The 23,505-nt window shown below is 44.0% G+C and overlaps 1 protein-coding gene across 6 annotated transcripts in view; it reads right to left on the bottom strand.

Moving 5' to 3' along the window:
* Positions 1-5,820: 5,820 nt before the first annotated feature.
* DDX46 (DEAD-box helicase 46) overlaps positions 5,821-23,505 on the bottom strand; it is a 46,050-nt gene continuing 28,365 nt past the window's right edge. For 3 of the 6 annotated variants that reach the window (XM_040971981.1, XM_040971989.1, XM_040971997.1), the window contains 10 exons: positions 21,586-21,750; positions 20,986-21,148; positions 19,426-19,619; positions 16,813-16,950; positions 15,883-16,032; positions 13,380-13,556; positions 11,622-11,840; positions 10,737-10,881; positions 8,855-8,928; positions 5,821-7,675 (listed from right to left, as the gene is read on the bottom strand). In XM_040971981.1, the coding sequence (XP_040827915.1) occupies positions 7,628-7,675; positions 8,855-8,928; positions 10,737-10,881; positions 11,622-11,840; positions 13,380-13,556; positions 15,883-16,032; positions 16,813-16,950; positions 19,426-19,619; positions 20,986-21,148; positions 21,586-21,750 (1,473 nt within the window). In that variant the 3' untranslated portion in view covers positions 5,821-7,627. The remainder of the gene's footprint in view (positions 7,676-8,854; positions 8,929-10,736; positions 10,882-11,621; positions 11,841-13,379; positions 13,557-15,882; positions 16,033-16,812; positions 16,951-19,425; positions 19,620-20,985; positions 21,149-21,585; positions 21,751-23,505) is intronic. The other 3 variants (XM_040971986.1, XM_040971983.1, XM_040971991.1) reach the window with 3 other exon arrangements.

The raw sequence follows: 23,505 nt of genomic DNA, 5'->3' as shown, positions 1-23,505 counted from the left end.
GGATTTGGGCTGTCCTAGACTGCTGTCCCAGGCCACAAGCAGGGAGCTGGATGGGAAGTGGCGCTGCCAGGACTAGAACTGGTGACCATATGGGATCCTGGCGTGTGCAAGGATCTTTAACAGGACTTTAACCAGTACACTATCGCACCAGGTCCTCCAGCACTGTCAGTCAAGCTATACACACACACACACACACACACACACACACACACACACACACACACACACACACACACACACACTCTAGGGTATATATTAAGAAAACTTCCACAGTGCCCAATTTTCAGTCTGTGAGCCTTGTCCAACCTTGAAGTGTGATCTGAGGCTGCGTCAGGTTGGAGCATTCCCCAACTGTGTCATGAAGGAACCAGATTTGGAACTCCCACATTGCACACAGCAACACTGAAGGGGTGTGGACCTGGTGGCTGAGATGCCAGTGGGACACCTGCACGCGTAGCCTGGCCTGGATTAGGTATCCAGCTCCACACCTGCTCCAGCTTCCTGCTCAAGGAAGGTCACGGGGAGCAGTGGTGACTGCTCAGGGAAGCTGTAGTTCACATGAGCACACTAAAATGCACATAGAAAATGTCAGAAGTGGTTGAAAAATACCACCTGATTCCAGAGAGATCCTTCCCATGTATGTGTATAAGCTGTTAGGCGAATAGTGTTAACGTCTTACAAAAACTTACACATGAAATATGCTTAAAGGACAAGGCAATGCTAAGGCTTGTGCCGAGGGCGCTGACAGAGGGCGCTGACATCCCATCCTCGAGTGTCCGGGTTCAATCCCCAGCTCCTCAATGCAGCTCCTAGGAGGAAATGGTGAGGCCTCAGCAATGGAGTTCTTGATACCTATGTTGCAGATCTGGACTAACTTCCAAACTCCCCAGCATCAGCCCCATGCAGCCAGCTGTGTGGACATTCGGCGAGTGGATGGAAGCTCTCTCCCAGGAGATGTGAGAAGGGAAGAAAGAAAAAAGAGAAAGAGGAAAAGAAAAACAAACACAAGCTTGAGGACTTCCTTCTCCCACCAAGGAAAACACAGTTTTAGAACACAGGCAATTAAAATTCAAGAGCAAAAGTATACAAAGATTATCAGTGATTCCCATGCTTGAATGTGTATCACAGAATTGCATAATCTGAATTCCAACATGAGAACAATAAGCAGTTACAGAGCAGTGTTGGCTGTCAAAGCACCCAATCCCCTCCCAATTTGCAAATCTGAGACGCCCAACAGGGGCTCTGAGAGCCAGGAACTGTCTGAGAAATGGGAAGCTTGGATTCAGGGGCTGGTATTGTGCATGGCTTTGAGCCCCACTTGAGATGCAAGCATCCCACCTGAGAGACTGCTCACTCAATTGCCTGAAGTTTCGAATCTGACCCAACACTGTTAATGCGCCTAGGAAAGCAGAGGAAGATGGCTCAAGTGTAGGACACCTGGAAGAAGCTGGCTCTGGTAGAGCCATCTGTGAACGGAACAAGAGGATGAAGAGCTTGCTCTGCCTCTTCTCTGTAATGCCCCCTTCCAAATAAAAAAATAAATCTTCATTTAAAAAAAAAGGCTCAGCATGGTGGCCTAGAGGGTAGAGTCCTTGCCTTGCATGCACCAGGATCCATATGGGTGCTGGTTCCAATCCTGGCACTCCCAATTCCCATCCAGCTCCCTGTTTGTGGCCTGGAAAAACAATCTAGGACAGCCCAAAACCTTGGGACCCTGCACCAATATGGGAGACAAAAGAGGCTTCTGGCTCCAGACTGGCTCAGTTCCAGCTGTTGCAGCTGCTTGAGGAGTGAATCACTGGACAGAGAATCTTCTTCTCTGCCTCTCCTCCTCTCTGTATATCTTTCCAATAAAAATAAAGGAAAGAAAGGGTCTGGTGCGATTGCTCAGGGGCTAAAATCCTTACCCTGCAGAGCACTGGGATCCCATGTAAGTGCTGGTTTGTACTCTAGCTGTTCCACTTCCCATTCAGCTCCCTGCTTGTGGCCTGGGAAAGCAATAAAGGATGACCTAGATAGAGGCTTGAGACCCTGCACCTGCATGGGAAACCGGGAAGAAGCTCCTGGCTTTAGACTGGATTCCTTGCAGTTGTTGAGACCATTTGGGGAGTAAACTAGTGGATAGAAGATTTTTCTGTCTCTTCTCTCTGTAAATCAGCCCTTCCAGTAAAAGAAAGGAAGAAAGAAAGAAAGACTCTCAGGCAAATGTGTAAGAAAACTGCCTCCAAGGATGCTTTGGGCAGCTGGAAGGCATGAAAAAATGCCAAAGTAACATGACAAGGACAGCTAAACATCACTTGGGTACAGCTGACAGGCTGCTAAGTTTCTATTTACTAAGAAGTCCAAATGAAAGCTTCTTAAAAATTTGTATGTGTGGGCCCAGTGCAATAGCCTAACCGCTAAGCCTTTGCACATGCAGGGATCCCTTATGGGTGTGGATTCTTGTTCCAGCTCCACTTCCCATCCAGCTCCCTGCTTGTTGCCTGGGAAAGCAGTCCAGGAAGGCCCAAAGCTTTGGGCCCCTGCCTGTGGAAGGACACTGTCAACTTCTGCCAAGCAAAACCAGAGCTAGGGATAATTTCCACCAGAAGGCGCCAGGAACAAACAGTTGATATGCAGATGAATAAACAGGAAACCTACAGGTTCATAGGTTTAGCTAAAGTACCTGCTAGATGAACAATTTGTGTTTGGGGGAACTGTCCCTTGCTGTTGAAATGTAAATGGCTCAAGCCCCCTCCCTGGATGCCTATCTTTTTAAAAAGTCTGATACTGTTAATAAACTTTGGCTGTTAACCATCAGGCAGTAGTCCAAGAGTTTATTTTCAGGCTCCTTGCACCAAGTCCATCTCTGCAGGACAGTGAACACCTGCACCTGTGTGGAAGACCAGGAAGAGGCTCCTGGCTTTGGATTGGTTCAGCTCCAGCCACTGGGGCCACTTGAGGGTGAATCATCGGACAGAAGATCTTCCTCTCTATCTCTACTCCTCTCTGTATATCTGACTTTCCAATAAAAACAAGTTGCTGGGCCAGCACCATGGCGTAGTGGGTCAAGTCCTGGCCTTGCACGCCTGGGATCCCAGCGGCACCATTTCCCATCCAGCTCCCTGCTTGTGCTCTGGGATTGCAGTCGAGGATGGCCCAGAGCCTTGGGACTCTGCACCCACGTCAGAGACCTGGAAGAGCTCCTGGTTCCTGGCTTCAGATTGGCTCAGCTCCAGCCTATGTGGCCACTTGGGGAGTGAACCATCGGACAGAAGATCTTCCTCTCTGTAGATTTGCCTTTCCAATAAAAATAAATAAATCTTAAAAAAACTTGAATCGTTAATTTAAAAAATATATATACATATAAATATTTTTTTATTCGATAGCCAGATTTACAGAGAGGGGGAGATACAGAAAGAGCTCTCATTTGTTGGTTTTAGTCCTTAAACGGCCATACAACTGGGCTGGGCCAGGCTGACAGCAGTGGTCTGGACTCCACACAGGTCTCTCCTACTTGGGTCATCTACCACTGCTTTACAAAGCCTTAATGGGGAGCAAGACTGTAAGTGCAGTAGCTGGGACCAGAACTGCAGCTCATATGCAATACCAGTGCATTATGGGAGGTTGCTTATTTAACATGCTTTGCCACAATGCTGACCCCTGGGGGGAAAAAAAAACCTTTTTACTTTAAATTTTCCCATTTCCTTTAAACCACAAAATACAAAATTATGACAGGATGACAATATTCTACACATAGGCTACCAGCAATTTCTATATGCTAATCCCTGCCCCACCCCAGCTTTTCCCTAAAACTCCAGGTTTAACAGTAATCCTTTAAAAAAAAAAAACAACTCTCAATTCCATTCCTACAAAATATCCTTTACATTTCATACTTTCCAGCCAACCCCGAGAAAAATATTAATGCAAAGTCAGACTTTCTCTTTAGAGGCTTGAGCTTGAAAATCACAAACTCCTATAATCTGATGCCGTATTTGGAAGAGAACAAGGTCAAGAAAAATAATCAAAAGTGAATTCCTTCCTGGTCATGTGACCTGACTGTATGCTCTCGCTCACTCTCTCTCACACACACCAGCTAAGCCTTAACACAGGAGTAAAGAGAAACCAGCAACACTGCAGGAATTTTTAAAAAGAATGTTGTTTACTTTTCCCCTCACATTCCTACTTGGTCTCCTCCTTGAGGAAAATGATAAATAATGAAGGAAAAACAAACAAAACACAAACCTTCAGATAGCCTTAACTGCCAGCATTTCAGGGACTCATCCCTGGGCGTGGGAAGCAGCTGCGGGCAACTCCAGTGCTGGCCTGAGGGCAGAGCGGCCATTTTGTGGGCAGCCTGTCGGAGGAGGCGATCCAGCGTTCCACGTTGCTTGGCTCACCACAGGACGATCCCAATCTTCAGTTCACTGATGGTCATACCTAAATAAAACACTAAGACCCCTCTACCCTGACTCCGCTCTCATTTCTCTTCTCGTTTCTTCTGTGCCTGAGTATACACTTCCCTCTTTAAAAGACAAACCTCAGCTCTTCCTGAGAATCTGCTTCTTACACAGAAACTGTACACTCGCATGGTAAGAACTGGCAGCGCTGTGCACAAATCTGAGTGGAAGTCTTTTCCATACAGTACATTGTTCATTCTGAACTTGACTGCTGCAAGAACTCAGTATGATTTAAAAGGCAGCAAAATGGGACATTTTCCTAAAAATGCAACTATTCACTCTAAACTTCATTTCCACCACAGCCCATTTTTAGAAACAAACTATGTACATCTGTAACTAAGGACCTTCCACAGGAGAAAGCAACAAGCAGGCACCATGACAAACAGGGTTCAGAGAGGCAGGTGTTTCCAGAGGGGGATCAGATCTCATGTCCTGCCATTGCTAGCAGCAGTAGACATTAATGCAGGGTCCTGAAGGACCTGGGACAGAGCCTCCATTCCTCATCCTGTACCTCTGCTCTGTGGGAGTAGGTGTCACCCAGGAGGACATTTCCCCATGGCAAATGAGCACTAATCTCACTTTTGTTTGTCTCATACTAAACACAAAGATCAAAGATCTGAAGACTTCTTTACAATAAGCTGCCAAGATCTTTTTTTTTTTTTAATTTATTTTGATCTACTTGAAAGGCAGGGAGAGAAAAAGATAGGAATAAGGAGGTAGAGTCGGGGAGAGAGGGAGAAAGCGACAGATGAATTTTTCCATCTGCTGTTTCGTATTCCAAATGCCTACAAAGGCAGGGCTAGACCAGGCCAAACTCAGCAGCCTAGAATTCCTCTCAATCTCCCATGTTGAAGGCAGGAAGCTGGCTCAGAAGCAGAAGCTGGTATCCTGCATGAGTACCAGGTAAGTGCTAGCCGTTCTGCCTCGGAGGTGGCACTCTGCGAACTGCACTGGCAAGACAGTGCAACACTGTCTAAATGCTTGCATTCCTGACACACAGGTGAGGGCCCCAGCTGGAGTCCTGGGCTCCTGTCCCAGCTCCAGTGATGGTGAACATTAGGGAGTGAACCAGTGGAAGATCTCCCTCTTTGCTCTTTGTCTTTCGAGCTCTCTGCTAATTCTGCCTTTCAAATAAACAAACTAATCTAAAAAAAGAAAAGGGGGTGGGAGAGGTGGCAGTAGCAGCCGCCACCACAAACTGAATGCCACTACTGGATGTGGGGATCTCCAGCAGCAGCATAGCCCATCGTACCACGAGGCACTCACTTAGAATTTTCTCATAAAGAGATTAGTGCATCTTTCATATGAACACTCACATAAGCAAAATTAGAAGAAGCAGCAGTGGACAAAGTATTGAAGAAAGGATAATTTTAGAAAAATGCAGACTGAATTAATTTTATTTTATAAGGAATTTAGAAAACATGAGCAAATATTGATATCGCATTAAAAACAAATTAAAGTCTGTACATCATTCAAATTTTAAAAAGGAGCTGGTGACACTAAAAAGTTGTACTAATAATTATGCTTCATTTGAAAACAAAACACTATCAGTGGCTCACCACAACACATACAAACATAAACACTAAATGATGTGAAACTGAATCTTGAAGTGATCCAGTTGGCTGACAGGAGCACCAGATTGTCACCAATGTGGGACTGTCATACATTCCACCACAACAAACTACCACTAGGTGGTAAAGACAAACAAAGAAACAAACTTGAGGCGAGGTGAGCCCAGGATGCCTGGAATTTTAGGGTACATTATTTATCTGCTTCTGCGGCTTCACGTGCTTTGCCCATTTTCTTCCTTCAAAAATTAAGTGTCCCCCGGTCATACTATATTTCATTAAGGCTAAGCTCCTGCTGAAAAAAAATAAACACTGATATTCCCTGTCACATTTTCCACAAACTATGTCATTAAACAATCGGTCTTAACAATTATAGTATGCTTTCAATTTTCTTTTTTTGGAGGTAATGGGGTTGGGATAAATAAAAACTGTAAGTCAAAAACATCTAAAAAGATTCTGAGTAGCTCAACTTAAGAAATGTATCTATTTTATTCCTGAAAAAACAAAACAAAAAAACTGTTCCCCAAGAATGGTAAGAAATGAAGTCCTAATATACATCACAAAAGAAAACCAGGTAAACCAAACACAGAAATTTAAATTAAAACAGTCAGACACAAGACACTGAGGGCTCTGAAACAGAATGTAGGATTCCTTGTGCCTTAAATTTCACTGACAAATGTTGAGGACACACTAATTCTAACAGATGGATAGCATTACTCTTTAAAAACTGTAAGAAAGAAAATTTACAACCTACGCAATAATCCTAAGGAAATCAGATTACAAGTCATACTGTACAAACAGATGTACGTATGTACACATACATTATGTACCATACATACCAATGTATAAACACTTTTAGGAGGAAAAACTGAATGGTATTTAATATTTATGGATTATAGACATTTTCTTTTAAAAAACAATTTAGAAACTATTAGTAATCAGCCACAGAGCCAGAGGCTGTGAGGGGACCCTAAAAGTTGCAAATATTAAAACTCTGCAGTGTAAAGAAATGCAAAAAAAATTTTAGTTCTACAAATCTTTAATTTTACAAAAACAAAAAGAAGTAGTCCAACTATTACCCATTTACAGTAAAAACTGAAACAAAATCTCTGGACCTACTTTGCAAAACTTGTATTATAATATTCTTAAATCCAGTTCATATTGTTTCACTGAGTCAGGGAAGATTTAAGACAAAGGTGGAGGGGGACACAAAATATGACAGAGAATATTGCATTCTTCCAGGAGAGGATCACAATTTCATCGGAGGAGGATTAGGTGAAGAGCCCCCTAGTGACATTTGTACTTTATTACCTTCAAGACAAAGTCCAAGCATTTCCCTCTGTTAAACTTCTTGTCTACTTACTACCCAGGCAGCTAAAACATCAGTTTTACATTTAAACGACATTCTACTCTCCAAACAAGCTTGTTTGAAACACAGTCCAAACAACTGTGGGGTACTTACTGACAGATTTCCCTAGCAAGTACTGGTTTCTTGTATTCAAAAATTTAGCAAGGCAGAATTTTAAAAAATCTTAATTTACAATACATTGTAAACGTCAGACAACAACTTTCACATGTATTACAGACCAGCACAAGTAAAAATGTTTTTTTTCCAGATGCTTATAAGACTTTGTATCTTCCTTTGTTGGTTGGTTGGTATGAATTTTGCTAAAATAAGAAAGAAAAAAAAAAAAGATATGTGGTCAGGAAAAGAAAAACAAAGGAGGGGAATTCTTTAAGGTCACATTCTTTATCACTTTCTAAAATCATAAAACCTGCATAAATTGAAGTGTTAGGATTTAGTTCACTCGGAAGAAGAAATTCCCAGTGAAGAATTATTTGTCTTGGCCCAGTCAGCTGCTCCCTGTCTCCGCACTCCAGAGGCAGGATCCTCCCCGACCAGGACTACTCCAAACAGCAGCACTCAGCGCCTGATTGAGAAGCTGCGCCCAGACCCCCGGCTGTGTGAACCTCTCTAACACTGCCCTGAAAACAATGTCCTGTGAGGCAAATTTTACAACAGTTTTTTCAAAAGCACATTCTTAGAGAAGGATAATGTTTCCTTTCAGAAATCCCTCCATCCTGCTGGGCACGTCAGGAGGGCAGCTTCCACTGGTGCGGATGGCACAGGGATGGTAGGGTGGCCTGTGAGGGGGTCTTGTCTCAAAACTGAAGTCGCCAAGTGAAAACACCAGCAACCCCATGTGCTGGCAAACCGAAGGAACAGCTTGATCTTCATACGCTGCTGCAGGAGTGCAAATTAATCACTCCTTTGGAGAAGTACTTGGCAAAACCTACTAGTAAATTATACACACTCTACAATTAACGATTCTACTCCAAGGTACATGCCCAAGAAAAAAAAATACACTACTACGTAATAAAGACATGGAAAAATGTTCACAGGCATGTCAGGTATGAAACCAACACTGAAATAATTTTAAGTCCATACACTGTTTATAGTCACATAATTGAACTATTACACACTATGAAAATATACAAACTATTGCTGAGTCCAACAACATGGACTGAGCTCTTCAAAATAACGCTGAAGGGAAGCAATGACACACAAAAGGTGCCGATAGCGTATGACTTCCCTAACGTGGAGCTCAACAAGAGGGAAAAAGGACTTATAGCTTAAGTCACCCCAGGGCTGTTTGGTGAGTTGTGAGGTGATGTGGGGTGGGGATCTTTGAGGAGGGCTGCTGGGGTCTACATTTCTAGACCTAAGTTGTGATGTTCCTCGAGTGCCTCTTTTGACATAATTGATCAAACATACTGGTAATGATTTGTGTACTTGTCTGTTATCATTTAATAAAACGTTAAGAGTAAAACAACATTTTTACTCACCAGTCTTATCAATTCTTCTTTTATGAGCCTGGTGATTTCCGCTTTTGCTTTCTGCACAGCCAGTTCATTGGCACCTGGTGAGCAGGTAGAAAACATATTAGTCACATTATCAGAATGACACTGGACTTGCACTCATGCCACAGACATCTAAGAAAAAACAGTGTAGGTGACTCTTAGGGACACCACACTTCGGCTAAGACAGCCTTTCAAGGCTTGGCAGAACAGCACCCACATTTTGTGCTGGCTGCTTACTCTTCTGATTCCAATGTAACCTCATTACATAATCTGTTTTCAAAAAACTTATTTATTTATTTTTACTTAGTTGGAAGGCAAATAAGACACACATACAGGAAACAAGTATCTTCCAGTTTCTGTTTCACTCCCCAAATGCTTACAACAGCTGGAGCTGTGCTGGCCCCAAGACAGAAGTCAGAAAGGCATGCAACCCAGGCCTCTACAGCAGGTGGCAGAGAATCCACTTCTCTGCCTCCCTGAGTATGCACTGGGGGGCGGAATCTAGAGTCACAGCAGAGCCAGAACTCAAACCCAGGCATGCTGCTGTGGGATGAGGGTGGCCCAAGCAGCAGCTTAACCGTTGTCAGATGGATACCACACCTTAAGATCAGCAATTTGTCCCAAAAAGGTTATAAAAGGCTTAACAAATATTTATTAGACACTCATCGTTTTTCCTTAAGGTTGGCAAATGTTTCAGAAAGGTGTCATCTGAACAAGCCCTTTCAGATCCTTGGTGGCTATGCAAGAACAACACAGGGACAGTGTTCTCCAAACAGCAGTGCACGTGCTGAGGACAAGGATCACCAGTATGGCATGGGTGGGGATACTCATTTGCAAGATGTTCTTGTACCACCTAGGACATCTTGCAAGAAATTCATTATACACACTACTCCTCTTTCACACTCTGTACTATCTTGTAGAATACCAGACAATCTGGTATCAAGCATCCACAAGGGCAGGTGGGTGCACTGATACCTCTACCAAGCTCCCTGCTCCCCAGCGAGTGAAGGCCCTGCCGCTCAGCCCATTCAGAGCAGTATGCTCACACCACAGGGCAGCACACACTCCTGAACGTGAACAGCAAAATAAGGTGCTAAGATCTGACTACGCAGTCAAATCAGAGAGAGAAGGATGTCCAATACAGGAGGGAAATGTTGTACACAGCAATCTAAGTAGGCGAAAATTAATCCTGAGACTGGTGCAGCTCTGGTGCTCATGGGACATCTGGTACAAACTGGATATGGAGCCAGTTAACACATTGGCCAGAAGGTAAGGGAATACATAGACAGCCACCAAAAGTAAGGGTGGGATATGCAGTTGGCACAAAGTGCAGGAAGAGGCACAAGGTACACTGACTGATAAGAAGGAAACAGCTGGACCAAGGAAAGGCTCTCGGCCCTCCCCTGGAAGGGGAGACTGTACCAGCATAAAGTGAAGGGCTAGGCAGAGCTAGAAACAGTCTGTCCCAACACACAGAGCAAAGCAATGCCTGCAACATCAGGAGTTTCCCCTTCCCAGACAAGGACAGTTCTGAAAATTACCAGCTGATTTCTCAGAAATGAATACAGACTGTGCAAAATTAATCTCAAGAAGTCACTCGACAGACAGCAATAAGCAGCTAAATTTTAAACAGAATATTCATTTTAGTAGAAGCATGAATTGGTCAGTCCTCTTCTTTTAGATTTGCCAAATTTGACTAAATTGTCAAAATGGAAAGAATCCTACAGACCCATCGCTCACCTCTGAAGACCTTCCCCCACCCGTAACGATGCATGAAAGTTTGTTTTCTTATTTCCACCCTCTCTAAGTGATCTCAATTCTCCTGATGCCTATCCAGCTATGTCAATCCTGATGCAACAGTACGTACTTTCGATTGCCAAGTAGATCTTCCGCTCTCCTTCCTTGGGCTCTTTGCCAGGAGGGAAGTATGTTCCCCTGATGGTGATCGCGGCTTCGGAGTACTCGCTGATTCTCTGCAGCGCCTCCTTGGAGGTAACTTTCCACCTGGCGGTCTGCAAGGAGGGTGGGGAAGACAACCAGGTCACATTGGAAGTCTTAAAATGTGATATATCCATCAAGAACAGGTGTCCTAATAGCATGTTACAGCCAATATTAAGATCATAATTGACACATGCCTTCAGTAAGGCTTCATTTAGCTCCTACTGTAACTCCTAGAATACATTCAGAAAAACAAACAAACAAACAAACAAAAAAACACCCAAAGCTCTAACGTCTCCCTCACCTGGGTAGAAAGTGAAGCAGCCATGAAAATGGCTATTACATATAATTTTTGAAGCTTACAAAAGGTATTGTGTTTTTAAGCTTTTAATTTAACATTTCATCTTAGCAAGATGAGATTTTGATTGGGGAACAAAATCCCAAAGGCAAGGTCCCTTTGGCCATATTTCTGGGCCGGAACATGGAATAGGTGCGTGGAACAGTGTGGGGGCCAGGTGTTGGTGGGTCAGTCACTCTGGGTCTAGCTTTCAACCTAAGCTGGCTCTTCAGTCCTGCAAACTCTGCCCACCCAGCTGGAGGCCTGTGATGGAGCTTCACAGCCATGGACGGGACAGAGCAAGCAGTGAAGGGCCCAAAACAGGCAGGGAGATCCTGGGCATGGCCAGAGACATGTGATGCCAGGGTTTCAGTGGCCATGAAAATAGGTAGTATCGGTATTCTTACAGAAGGGGTTTTTGCCAGTCATCCATCAAGAGTTTCTACTTCATGATAAAGTTTTAAATCTGTTACTTGCCTGTGGGAAGTCATTGATCTCTAATTCTTCCTCATATCTCTTAAAAGATTCGTTCTGTCCGCCATCCTGTCTTTCTTCTTCTTGTTTCTCTAAAGGCACATAATTGAGCTTGGCATTGATCTTTTCAGCAAGTTGCTCTGCAATGGTTTTTGCAGACACAGTGGGTGCAAGAATGGTGCCACCTCTGAGAATTGCATTGGTGGCCTGCTGCATCACATCCTATAGATAAAGAAGATCTACAGTCAAATCTCAAAGGAGGAAAGAGACAGGACTATGAACCTCACACTAACTGCTCTGTGAAAGGGCACTAACTGAAAGCTAAATGAAAATAGGGACTAGCACTGTGGAACAGCACGATAAACTGCTGTCATGAAGCAAGCATTCTATATGGGTAGCAGTTCAACTCCCAGCTGCTGAGCTTCTCATCTAGTTCCCTGCTAATGTGTCTAGGAAAGCAGCCAAGAAAGGTCTGAGTGCTTGGGCCACTGTCACTCAAGCGGGACACCTGGAGGAAGTTCCAGACGCCAAGCTTCTGCTTAACCCAGCCCTTGCCACTGTGACCATCTGGGGCACGAACCAGCAGATGAAAGAATGAATGATCTATTTCACTGTCCCTCTCTGTAACTTTTTAAAATAAATGATCAAAGTAGCAGCATAAAAATATATTTGACTGGGCCTGGCAGCGTGGCCTAGCAGCTAAAGTCCTCGCCTTGAACGCACCGGGATCCCATACAGGCGCCAGTTCTGATCCTGGCAGCTCCACTTCCCATCCCAGCTCCCTGCTTGAGGCCTGGGAAAGCAGTTGAGGACAGCCCAAGGCTTTGGGACCCTGCACCCATATGGGAGACCCGGAATAGGTTCCTGGATCCTGGCTTCAGATCGGCGCAGTACCGGCCGGTCGTGGTCACTTGGAGAGTGAATCATCGGACGGAAGCTCTTTCTCTCTGTCTCTCCTCCTCTCTGTATATCTGACTTTGTAATAGAAATAAATACATCTTTAAAAAAAATATATACATATATATATATTTGACTAACACTTTAGTACACCTTCCTTTTTCTAAGAGAGAAAACTAAGGACAACCCCTCTCTCCTGGATATTCTAATGAACTTTAGATACACCTCTCAATAATTAGGGAGTGATTGGTATTAGCATCAGTACACTACTTCCAGGGTATCGGACACACTTTAGGACTCTGAGTTTCCTTTGTACCAGAAGCTTTACTGAGCACCTCTCCTCCTGGTGGGGAACCCAATATTCAGTAACAGTAAAGGACTTACGGAGAAGTCTTCAAAACACTGTTGAAACATATGAACCATTCTTTGGGGATGCTATGGAAATTAACCCTTAGTGAGACACTAACAAACAAGCCTCCAAGAAAACAGTACTATGGGAAACTTTTAAAACAAATCTTTACTGTCTGAATCTGTTAGCATGAATGATGTTAACTGGGTGTTTTACACATCCAGAGAATTGTTTGTGTGCCCAAAAACTCATCCATTAAAGAAAATTAATGAAGAAAAAAGATAATTACTCTCATGAGACTGGTAAGATCAGCCAGAATAGTGCTATATTTAAACAAAGTCTATGAACCCACAAGAAAAATCATTCAAAGGCGATCACTAAAGAATTTTGTGTTGAATATGCTAAATTCTCAGAAACTCAGAATCTAGGACATCTAATTTATCAACACCTGTCTTAACTCCTGAAAAGTACTTAAAAGTCACAAAAAGTACTGTGGCTTGGAACAAAGTACGTAATACCTGAGACTCGATGCCCAAATTCTTCTGAGCATTGATTCGCAGAGCCAGCCTCTTCGCGATTTCTAACTTCTCAGCATTTCCTGCAGTTGGAGCAGGAACACTCGATGTCCCTGGAGCAGCCATATCCTTCACTCTCTTCTTCGAGTTAAACATGCTTTCAATTTGTTCATCAATCTAGACCAAGGAAAACACGAGGCAGGTTGGTAAGAAATGAGAAGGAAATACCCATGTGAGGAGCTGATGCTGCAGTGCAGCACGATCAACCTGATCTGTAAAACAGGGTATTGAGATCATTTAAGAGAGTACGTGCAAAAAAATTTTTTTCTGTGACCCAGCATGTTGAGGAATTTCTGGGCAAAATAAAGTTAATAAGCTTCCTTAACTGCGAGTGTACGAACGTTACACTCCAAGGAGGAGAAGTGTACTAGCAATTAAAGCACACACATCCCAAAAACTGTTAACGGAAATAGCTTCGAACAACATACTCTGTGCAAACCTCGCCTAGCTAAGCACTCAGGATCACTCCTCATTGCATCACAATGTCTACACTAAGAACATGGCCTTGGACAATCACAGAACACTGGCCCCAGCTCCTTCCAGTAAGAGCCATGTAAAACTGTTTAAAAAGGTAAGCATTCTTAAAGGGCCTCAGTCTGCTTGATTACAAAATGAGAACATTCTGAATATCTACCCGGTATGTCTGCTGCCAGGAAGCAGACACTGCCACAGCTGGTGCCACCTGGCAGCACTCCATGTTGACTATGGTTAATAAGGACATTTCAAAACTATTAAATGCAGACAGAAAGCAACAGTATGAGTAACAATGTTGTTAAAAGCATGGGATGTCAGCACTCTTTCACGCCACTGCACAAAGTGTATGATTCTGTCTCACCATGTTTAAGAAAAACAAAACTGGCTATGCAATTTAACTAACAATCAAAATCTCAAAACTTATTCTGATGGATACACAAAGATAACGTGCAAGAACAAGCATTTGACATTGCAACTAAGTGCCACTTGTGCAGTCACTGTGATACAATGGGTTAAGGGCTGCCTAAGAGACCAGCTTAATACACAAATGCTGGATTACGTCCCAGTTGCTCTGCTTGCAGCCAGGCTCTTATGCTTAATTATTAATTATTAATAAATAATTACTTCTGCTAATGTACCTGAGAACGCAAGATGATGGTTCAAGAATTTGGGCCCTTGCCACCAGGATGAGACCAAGCCCCAGATATGGCAGCCATTTGAGGAGTGAACCATCAGGTTGAAGATCTTTTTTTCTCCTGCTCTGTAATTCTGTCTTTCAAATAAATACATCTTCTGGTTGGAGGAAATGTCATTTACAATGCCTACATTCCACATTAGAAAGCTTGCGTTTAAGGCTTGACTATATTTCCAACTTGTTCCTGCTAATATGCATCAGGGGAGATAGGAGAATATGCTCAAGTGCTTTGGTGCCTGCCAGAGACACACAGGAGGCTCCAGCTAGTTCCTGCACTGTGTCTAATCTGGCTCAGGCTTGGCTAACACATGCACATGTGGAGTGAACCAGCGATGAACGATTTCTCTTTCGCTCTCTACTTTTCACAGAAATAAAAACTGTAATTTTAAGGGATAGGACAGTGGCATAGCAGCTAAGCATGCCATCAGCCATTGCTCATTGTTCATGTCCCAACTATTCTTCTTCCAATGCAGCTGCCTATCAATGTGCCTGGAAAGCAACAAAGGATGGCCCAAGGTCTTCATCCTCTGTACCCAGGAGACTTGCACCCAGGGTACCCTGTGCCTAAGAGACCTAGAAGAAGCTCCTAGCTTAGGTCTAGCTCTAGCCATTTTAGCCATTTGTGAAATAAATCAATCTCTCTCATATGTCCATCCTTCTAAAGATAACCAAACCTTTTTGTAAATAATTTAAAAAAGTGTTGGTGTTGTGGCCCAACAAGTTCAATTGCCACCTATAACACTGGCACACTATATAAGTACTGGTTCAAGAAGCATTTATTCCATTTCTGACCAAGCTTCCCTTTAACACAACTGGGAAATGTGGAGGATGTCCCAGGTGCTTGGGTACCTGCCCCAGTGTAGAAGAGCCAGGATGAAGCTCCTGGCTCCTAGCTTCTAGCTGGGTCCAGTTCCAGCCACAGTGATCATCTGATGAATAAGCCAGTGGATAGAAGATATCTTCATCCATTTTACCCTCCCTAACTCTTGATTTTCAAATAAATATTCAGAAATATATTTTAAATGAAACAGCAAAAAATTTAAAAGTACAAGATGTGCATCCAAGTGTACACTGTAAACAGTGACCATACGGGAACAATCCATACATGCAATAACAGGACTCTGATTTGTCCAACAGTGAAACATCACACAATGAAACATCAGACAGCTGTTAGCAATGGAAATGGAAAGGCTTCCACCACCTTGTTGTAAGGAGGGTAACAAAGCAGGATAAGGGCACGGCTTCCCTGGGTGAGCAGGTGCTTCCAATACTCACATCCACAGCCGCATCCTCGTCATCGGAGTCTTGCAGACCGAGAGCTGCTTTCTGCAACTTCTTCCTCTCATTGGCCAAAGCTTGTTCTGTTTCATCAAACTTGAATCCCTTGCCAGAGAACCCACTACTCTTCTTAATTATTTTTCCTTCCTGTACAGAAAGAAAGAAAAAAAAAAAAAAAGGTAATTTCATAGTAAAAACTTCTATCCTTACAAATCTATAGTAATTAAATACTTTTTAAGATGGTATGTGTCAACTAACACACACTGCACCATGAAAAAGCAGTGCTCCATGTAGTTTTTAACAAACACTAAGTTCCGGGCCCAGCGCGATAGCCTAGCAGCTAAAGTCCCCACCTTGCACACGCCGGGATCCCATATACGCGCCGGTTCTAATCCCAGCGGCTCTGCTTGCCATCCAGCTCCCTGATTTTGGCCTGGGAAAGCAGTCGAGGACAGCCCAAAGCCTTGGGACCCTGCACCTGCATGGAAGACCCGGAAGAGCACCTGGCTCCCGGCTTCGGATCGGTGCAGTACTGGCCGTTGTGGTCACTTGGGGAGTGAATCATCAGAGGGAAGATCTTTCTTTCTGTCTCTCCTTCTCTCTGTCTTTCTGACTTTGCAATAAAAATAACTAAATCTTTAAAAACAAAAACAAACACAAAGTTCCAGCAAAAGAGGGAATTATTTTCACCTTTTTTCCCCTCTTTGCATCCAGCTCCCTGCCCAGGTGTCTGGGGAAGCAGTGGAGGACAGTTCACTGTGCCCATGTGGGAGACCTGCAACAAGCTCCTGGAATGGCTTCAGGGTGAGCCAGCAGAAAGAAGAGCTTCCCTCCCGCCCCGCTCATCTTCTAACTCAGCCTAACAAATAAATAAATCTAAAGAAAAGAAGAAAACACACACACACGTACACACAAAAGCAAACTCACAGCTTTCTGCTGGTCCTTGAAGTCGCTCCAGAGCTTCTCCAGATCAGGAGGCACCGCAGTCCCCGACAACTCCAGCGCTTTGATGATGTCGCCAGCGTAGCGCGCCTGATCCTCCGTGATGAAAGTGTAGGCGTAACCCTGATGAGGGATCCAAACATGCACCGATCAGACACCGAGAAGAGAATCCCACTTAGATCAGACAGCACATAGCTGGACTGCGGAATAATCTTCTTGGAACCCACATCACTACTCATCAATCTGAAAGCCCACCAGAGTCCTATTACTAGATGGTTTTAACAGTTCAAAGTGTAGTATGTGAGGCTGCAATTTTAAAATAAGACAAGTAATATAAGAAAACTTCTCATTTCTTCCTCTACAACTTGCCCTCTATACCACTTGAACCCACATTAATTTCCCAGGATATACAATTCCATAGGTCTTTACAAGATATATAAGACACAAAAAATACACATGCAAGTGCATTTATCTACATGTGAGTACAGATATTTGAGTAATTTTTTAAAAGATTTATGTTTATTGGAAAGTCAGATATATGGAGATGAGGGGAGACAGAGAGAAAGATCTTCCATCCAATGATTCACTCCCCAAGTGGCTGCAATGACCGGAGTTGCTCCAATCCGAAGCCAGGAGCCTCTGCTGGCTCTCCCACGTGGGTGCACGGTCCCGAGGTTTTGAGCCGTCCTTGACTGCTTTCCTAGGCCACAGAAGGGAACTGGATGGGAAACAGGGCCTCCAGGATATAAACCAGTGCCAATATGGGATCTCTGTGCATGCAAGGTGAGGACTTTTAGCTATCAGCCTACCACACTGGGCCCTGAGTAATTTTTATATATTTATTTATTCTTGTAAATATTTTGCAAGAATAATTTCAACGGCATCGCTTTCCCAGGGGATTGTCTAAAGCCCATCTCTCACATGATGTCAGCAGCAGCAGTATTTTCAGTTCAGGTAAACCAACACTGAGTTGGAAGTATAAAATAAAACATTTCCAGGCTGCTACCTTCACAAAACACTCTGCAACAAACAGTTAGCTGATACCAATTTTATAACAAGGTTTAAGATTTCATTGGAAGGTTATCCAAACAGTCATCACTATTGGCTCATATTCTGCCTTGATTCTGTCCACAGGCGTTTGGAGGATTACAAGCACACCTGTGGTGACAGGTGTTTTGGCATAGCATGTTAGATTGCTGGTTGATATCGCTATCAAAGTGCGAATTCGGTGCCTGGCTGCACTGCTTGAGATCCAGCCTCCTATTAACACACCAGGGCAAGCATTAGATAATGGTCCAAGTACTTGGGCTCTTGCTGCCCACATGGGAAACCTGGACGGAATCCCAAATTCCTGGTTTCAGAGGGACCAGCTGCAGGTCTGAGTCACTGAGGAAGTGTCTCTCCCCCCGTTTTATCACACTGCCTTTCATACCAATCAAATCCTTAAAAAGCAAAAAGCAATGAAAAGTCCTAAAGAGAGAAAAAGTATATTTCACACACTGCATGTGATCCACTTCAGCTTCAGCTTAACGCTAATAACCTGCAGAGCGCAGCAGAGGACGGCCAAGCACTAGCGTCCCCTGCAGACTTGTGCTGAAAGGCTTGGATGAAGGTCTGGTCTTGGCTTTAGTTTGGCCCAGTTCTGGCTGTTGCACCCATCTGGGGAGTGAGCCAAAAGATGGAAGATTCTGTAATACTTTCTTTTTTTTTAAGATTTACTTATTTTTACTGCAAAGTCAGATATACAGAGAGAAGGAGAGACAGAAAGAAAGATCTTCCCTCTGATGATTCACTCCCCAAGTGACCACAACGGCCAGTACTGTGCCGATCTGAAGCCGGGAGCCAGGTGCTCTTCCGGGTCTTCCATGCAGGTGCAGGGTCCCAAGGCTTTGGGCTGTCCTCGACTGCTTTCCCAGGCCAAAAGCAGGGAGCTGGATGGGAAGCAGGGAAGCCGGGATTAGAACCGGTGACCATATGGGATCCTGGCACATTCAAGACAAGGACTTTAGCTGCTAGGCTATCGCGCTGGGCCCTCTGTAATACTTTCAGGTCAACCAGTCAATAAACTGAAGTAAGTGTACATACACAAAAACTATATATGCTTGTGTGATATATGGGGGAGCAACAGTTTGCCAGATATAAGATGTTTGAGTCCCAACTGCTCCACCTCCACCCAGTTCACTAATATGCTTGCAAAAGCAGGACAGAATGGCTTACGTGCTTGGGTAACTGTACCCATGAGGGAGACTCTGATCAGCCTATCTCCAACCACTGCAGTCATTTGAGGAGTGAACCTGCGGATGGGAAATCTATTTCTCTATGTCTCTCTAAGCTTTTCAAACAAAGAAAAAAATGTAAATAATAATAAGAACAACAACAAAGCTTTAGGTGAAGGCAAAGGAGACCAAACGGACACACAAACATTAACAGCAGCAGCCTAGATTAACTAGACATCTGAGAGGCATATGCATGTAAATGATTCACACAGATCAATTCTCATAACACTCCGTAAACACATACAATCTCCTCCTTCCACCTCCTCTAAGCACATCCACTCTACTTCAGAAGCAATCCCACTTTTGCGTGAATGCTGTTTACTTTGTTGCCCGCTCTTCCAGTCCGTCCTGCTCTGTGCACATAATCCTCATAATGGTTGGGGCAGCTGTAGTTCACCACAAGAATCAGATGTTTCACATCGAGACCACGGGCAGCAACAGAGGTAGCCACAAGGAGTTTGCAAGTCCCATTTTTGAAGTCATTGATAATGCTGTCTCTGTCATACTGGTCAATTCCTGTGAGAGCATGAAGGAGAAGAGTTGTACAACAGGTCACACTCACGTTTTCCATTTCCTCTGACAGAATCTACACATGAGGTAAAGAACAAATTCACAATTTCAAACCAACAATATAGAAAACAAAAGGCCAGAACTACTGTTGTGGTGCAGCACATTAAGCCACTGCTTGTGATGCTGGCGTTCCACAGATGCACCAGCTGCAGTTCGTGTGTTCCACTTCTGTTTCAGCTCCCTGCCAGCGTGTTTAGGAAAGCAGCAGATGGCCCAAGTGCTTGGGTCTGAAACCATGAGAGAGACCTGGACAAGCTCCTGGCTTCAGCCTGACCCACCCCTGGCCACTGTGGCCATTTGGGGAGGGAACAGCAAGTAAATAGGAAATCTCTCTGCTTCTTTCTCTCTCCACCTCTTTATAAACTTTCCTTTCAAACACATTAAAAAAAAAAAATCAAGACAGAAATAGATTAAAGACTGAAAGAGAGCACCTTTCGTGGTTATTTCTCCAAATGCCTGCAACAGCCACGGGGCCAAAGACAGGTGGCCTTCCATGACAGTAGTAGGAACCCAATTACTTTTAAAGATTTATTTATTTTTATTGGACAGGCAGATAAACAGAGAGGAGGAGAGACAGAGAGGAAGATCTTCCCTCTGATGATTTACTCCCCAAGTGGCCACAATGGCTGGAGCTGAGCTAATCCGAAGCCAGGAGCCAGAAGTTTCTTTGCCGGTCTCCTATATGGGTGCAGGGTCCCAAGGTCTTAGGCCGTCCTCAACTGCTTTCCCAGGCCACAAGCAGGGAGCTAGATGGGAAGCAGGGCTGCTGGGATTAGAACCGGCGCCCATATGGGATCCCGGGCATACAAGGCAAGGACTTTAACCACTGCGCTATCACGCCAAGCCCATGCCATCATGTTTCATACCAGTTTCTTGCCCGTGTGCACCATAGGACACAGCAGCTGAAGGCTCAATCAGCTGGGTGTCTGCCACCCACATGGGAGATCAAGAATGAGTTCTGGGCTCATGGTTTCTGCTTTTCTAAGCCAGGTTATTGTGGTTACTTACAGAATATTTGTCTCTCTCTTTTCTCAAATTAAACTGAAAAAATACATAAAAACTGAAAGAGACAATCTTAAAAGTTCAAGTCCTACTACTTAATAGCAGTGCAATTGGCTCAAATCAATATTTACCTACCTGGAATTTTTTCAGCTTTATGCTAACGAGATAAAAATGTGTAATACACAGCAGTGTTATGAGCGAAAACTGAGACAAATGACACAACATATGGTTGCAAGTCATAGGGAACTCAGCAGAGAACAGGGCCCTGGGACGGGCAGCTAATTCCCACATGCAGGAATGCGTACGGTACCTCCATGGAGAGACATGCACGGGTAGGACGCTCTCATCAAGTCCTTGAGGAGCCCATCGGCATGCTCCTGCTTATCCACAAAGATGATCACGGACCCCGACTCCTGGTAGTGGCCCAGAAGCTCCAGCAGCTTCAGAAACTTCTTCTCTTCTTCGATCACAATCTGAAAACACCAAGTCACACTACGTTCACAGAAAAAGCAAACAGGATCCTTGAACAAAAATATTCATCTCATTTGTTGTGACCGTTAGTTAACATTACGGTAATTTTTAGGAAAGGCTATGAAGTAATTCAATTTAATTGTTAAAACAAGGAGAACAAAAAAAAATCAAAACTACAAACTTCCAGAGACTAAAAGGCTTGGAAATGCAAGCGAACGATCCTTTATTTGGGGCCTCCCATCTGTGGGCTTACTGCACCCAGCATGGAGGTGAGAACGGAAACAAGCTCCATCTAACAGTTCAGGCAAGTATATACGGTAAACACTGCAGGCAACAGCAAATGTACATACTGAATTGTGGAAATCACCTGCCATCTTCCCTACAACAGCACAAACGCTGGCTGCACAATGTGACCAGAGGTCTTCTGGATGGTACCCACCACTTGCTGCTCCACATCAGAGCAGACGACACTCCTGCCTCCAACCTGCACTTCAATGGGTTTGCTGAGGATTCTGCGAGCCAAAGCCTCCATGGCTCTGGGGAAAGTAGCCGAAAACATAACTGTCTGGCGGTCAGGACGAACATTGTCCACAATACGCATGACCTGAGGAAAAATGACAAGTAAATGCAGCTAAAACCAAGTAAAGGAAACGCTTCCATTTTAAAGATACAATTTTGAAGCCAACATTATAGCACAGGGCCAGGGTCCCATATGGGTATCAGCTTGAGTCCCAGTTGCTCCACTTCCGACCCAGTTCCTTACTAATGCACTTGAGAAAACAGTGGAAGATAGCCCAAGTAGGACTTGGGCCCCTATACTAACATGGCAGACATGGATGGAGTTCCACGACTTCGGGCTGGCCCAGCATGGCCCCTGCACTCTACGGGGGAGTGAACCAGAGGATGGAAGATTTCTGCCTCTGCCTCTCTATCACACAGCTTTTCAGATAAACAAATATTACAACCACCCGCCCCCCCAAAAAAAACCCTGTTTGAAAGGCTGAGTAACAAAAAGAAGTAGAGACACAGATTTTCCATCAGCTGGCACACTCAGTAGTTGTCTTCTCTACCTAGGATGCAGCTGCTACCGACTCCTACAGATTTTCCTTCATTGGACACTTTTCTAATAAACGCCCCTGAGGTGCCAAGAGTAGTTCTAAGTCCTAAGAATGTACAGTAAGACATATCAGGAGGATTTAGGGCAAAGAACAAGAATGTATTTGATAAAACTACTTTGGAATTAATCAGTTGAAAAGCCCTAGAAGGCAAACTGCTAATTTGCATCAATTTCAACTCATAGGACCATAGTAAACATCCCTTGCCACAGCCCCATATTTAACAAGTACACATGTTCCCAGGACAGGCTACACACAAGTTTAAGGGAGCCAGAGCAAGAAAAAAAGGAACCTGTTCTCCAAAGATTTGGTTTCAGTGTCAGAGTTGTAGTGCAACACATTAAACCACTGCCTACAGTGTCAGCATCCAATACAGGAACCAGCTCAGGTTCTGGCTGCTCAACTTCTGACTCATCTCTTCTGCTAAAGTATCTGGGAGAAACAGCAAAAGATGGGAGACCTGAATGGAGTTTCAGGCTCCCAGCTTCAGACAGGCCAAGCCCTGACCACGGTGATCACTGGGGAAGAAATTTGAAAATAAAAGTTCTTTGTATCTCTCCTCTATAACTACCTCTCAAATAAATTAACAAGCAACCAACCAATCCTAAAATCCATACATATTAAGAAAAAAAAAAAAAAAAGCAAGTAAGTATCTGGAGTCCAGAGTTCATGTGTTAGTAACCACAAATGCCCAGAGGGGCAAATACATAGGCACTGGCCATTGCCACTGTACCACTAGCACACTGGCTGTAAGATACCGGAAATACCTGCCCAATTTAGAGACCCTAGCGGCCTCGATCCCAGACCTTCATTTCTCTCCCTTTCAGGAGCTGTGCATTAAAGATTAGGTCATTTAAAAACAAATGAAGAACTAGCAATGTGGCGCAGCAGATTAGGCCCAAAGCTTCAATGCTGGCATCTCTTATATGTGCTATTTTTAATTCGGGCTGCTCCATCTCTGATCCAGCTCCCTGCTACTGTGCCTGGAAAAACAGCAAAAGATGGTTCAAGTCCTCAGGTCCCTACAGCTTCATGAACTTCAGTTTAGCCCAGCATCCTCAATTTTGGGCCATTTTGTTAGTGAACCAGCAAATAGAAAATCCCTCTCTTCCTCCCCAGTTTCTCTCTGCAACCGTCATTCAAGTAAACACATCAACCTGTTTTTTTTTTTAAAAAGTCAAACATTAAGAATAACAAGGAAAATCAGGAAGTCATTACATACTTTGAGGAAAATGCAGAGATCC

Source organism: Ochotona curzoniae, unplaced genomic scaffold, assembly GCF_017591425.1.
Source record: "Ochotona curzoniae isolate NIBS_2020 unplaced genomic scaffold, NIBS_Ocur_1.0 contig_1, whole genome shotgun sequence".
In the NCBI taxonomy this organism is placed as follows: Eukaryota; Metazoa; Chordata; class Mammalia; order Lagomorpha; family Ochotonidae; genus Ochotona; species Ochotona curzoniae.
The sequence above is the reverse complement of the archived record's forward strand: the minus strand, read 5'-3'. Positions and strand labels throughout refer to the sequence as shown.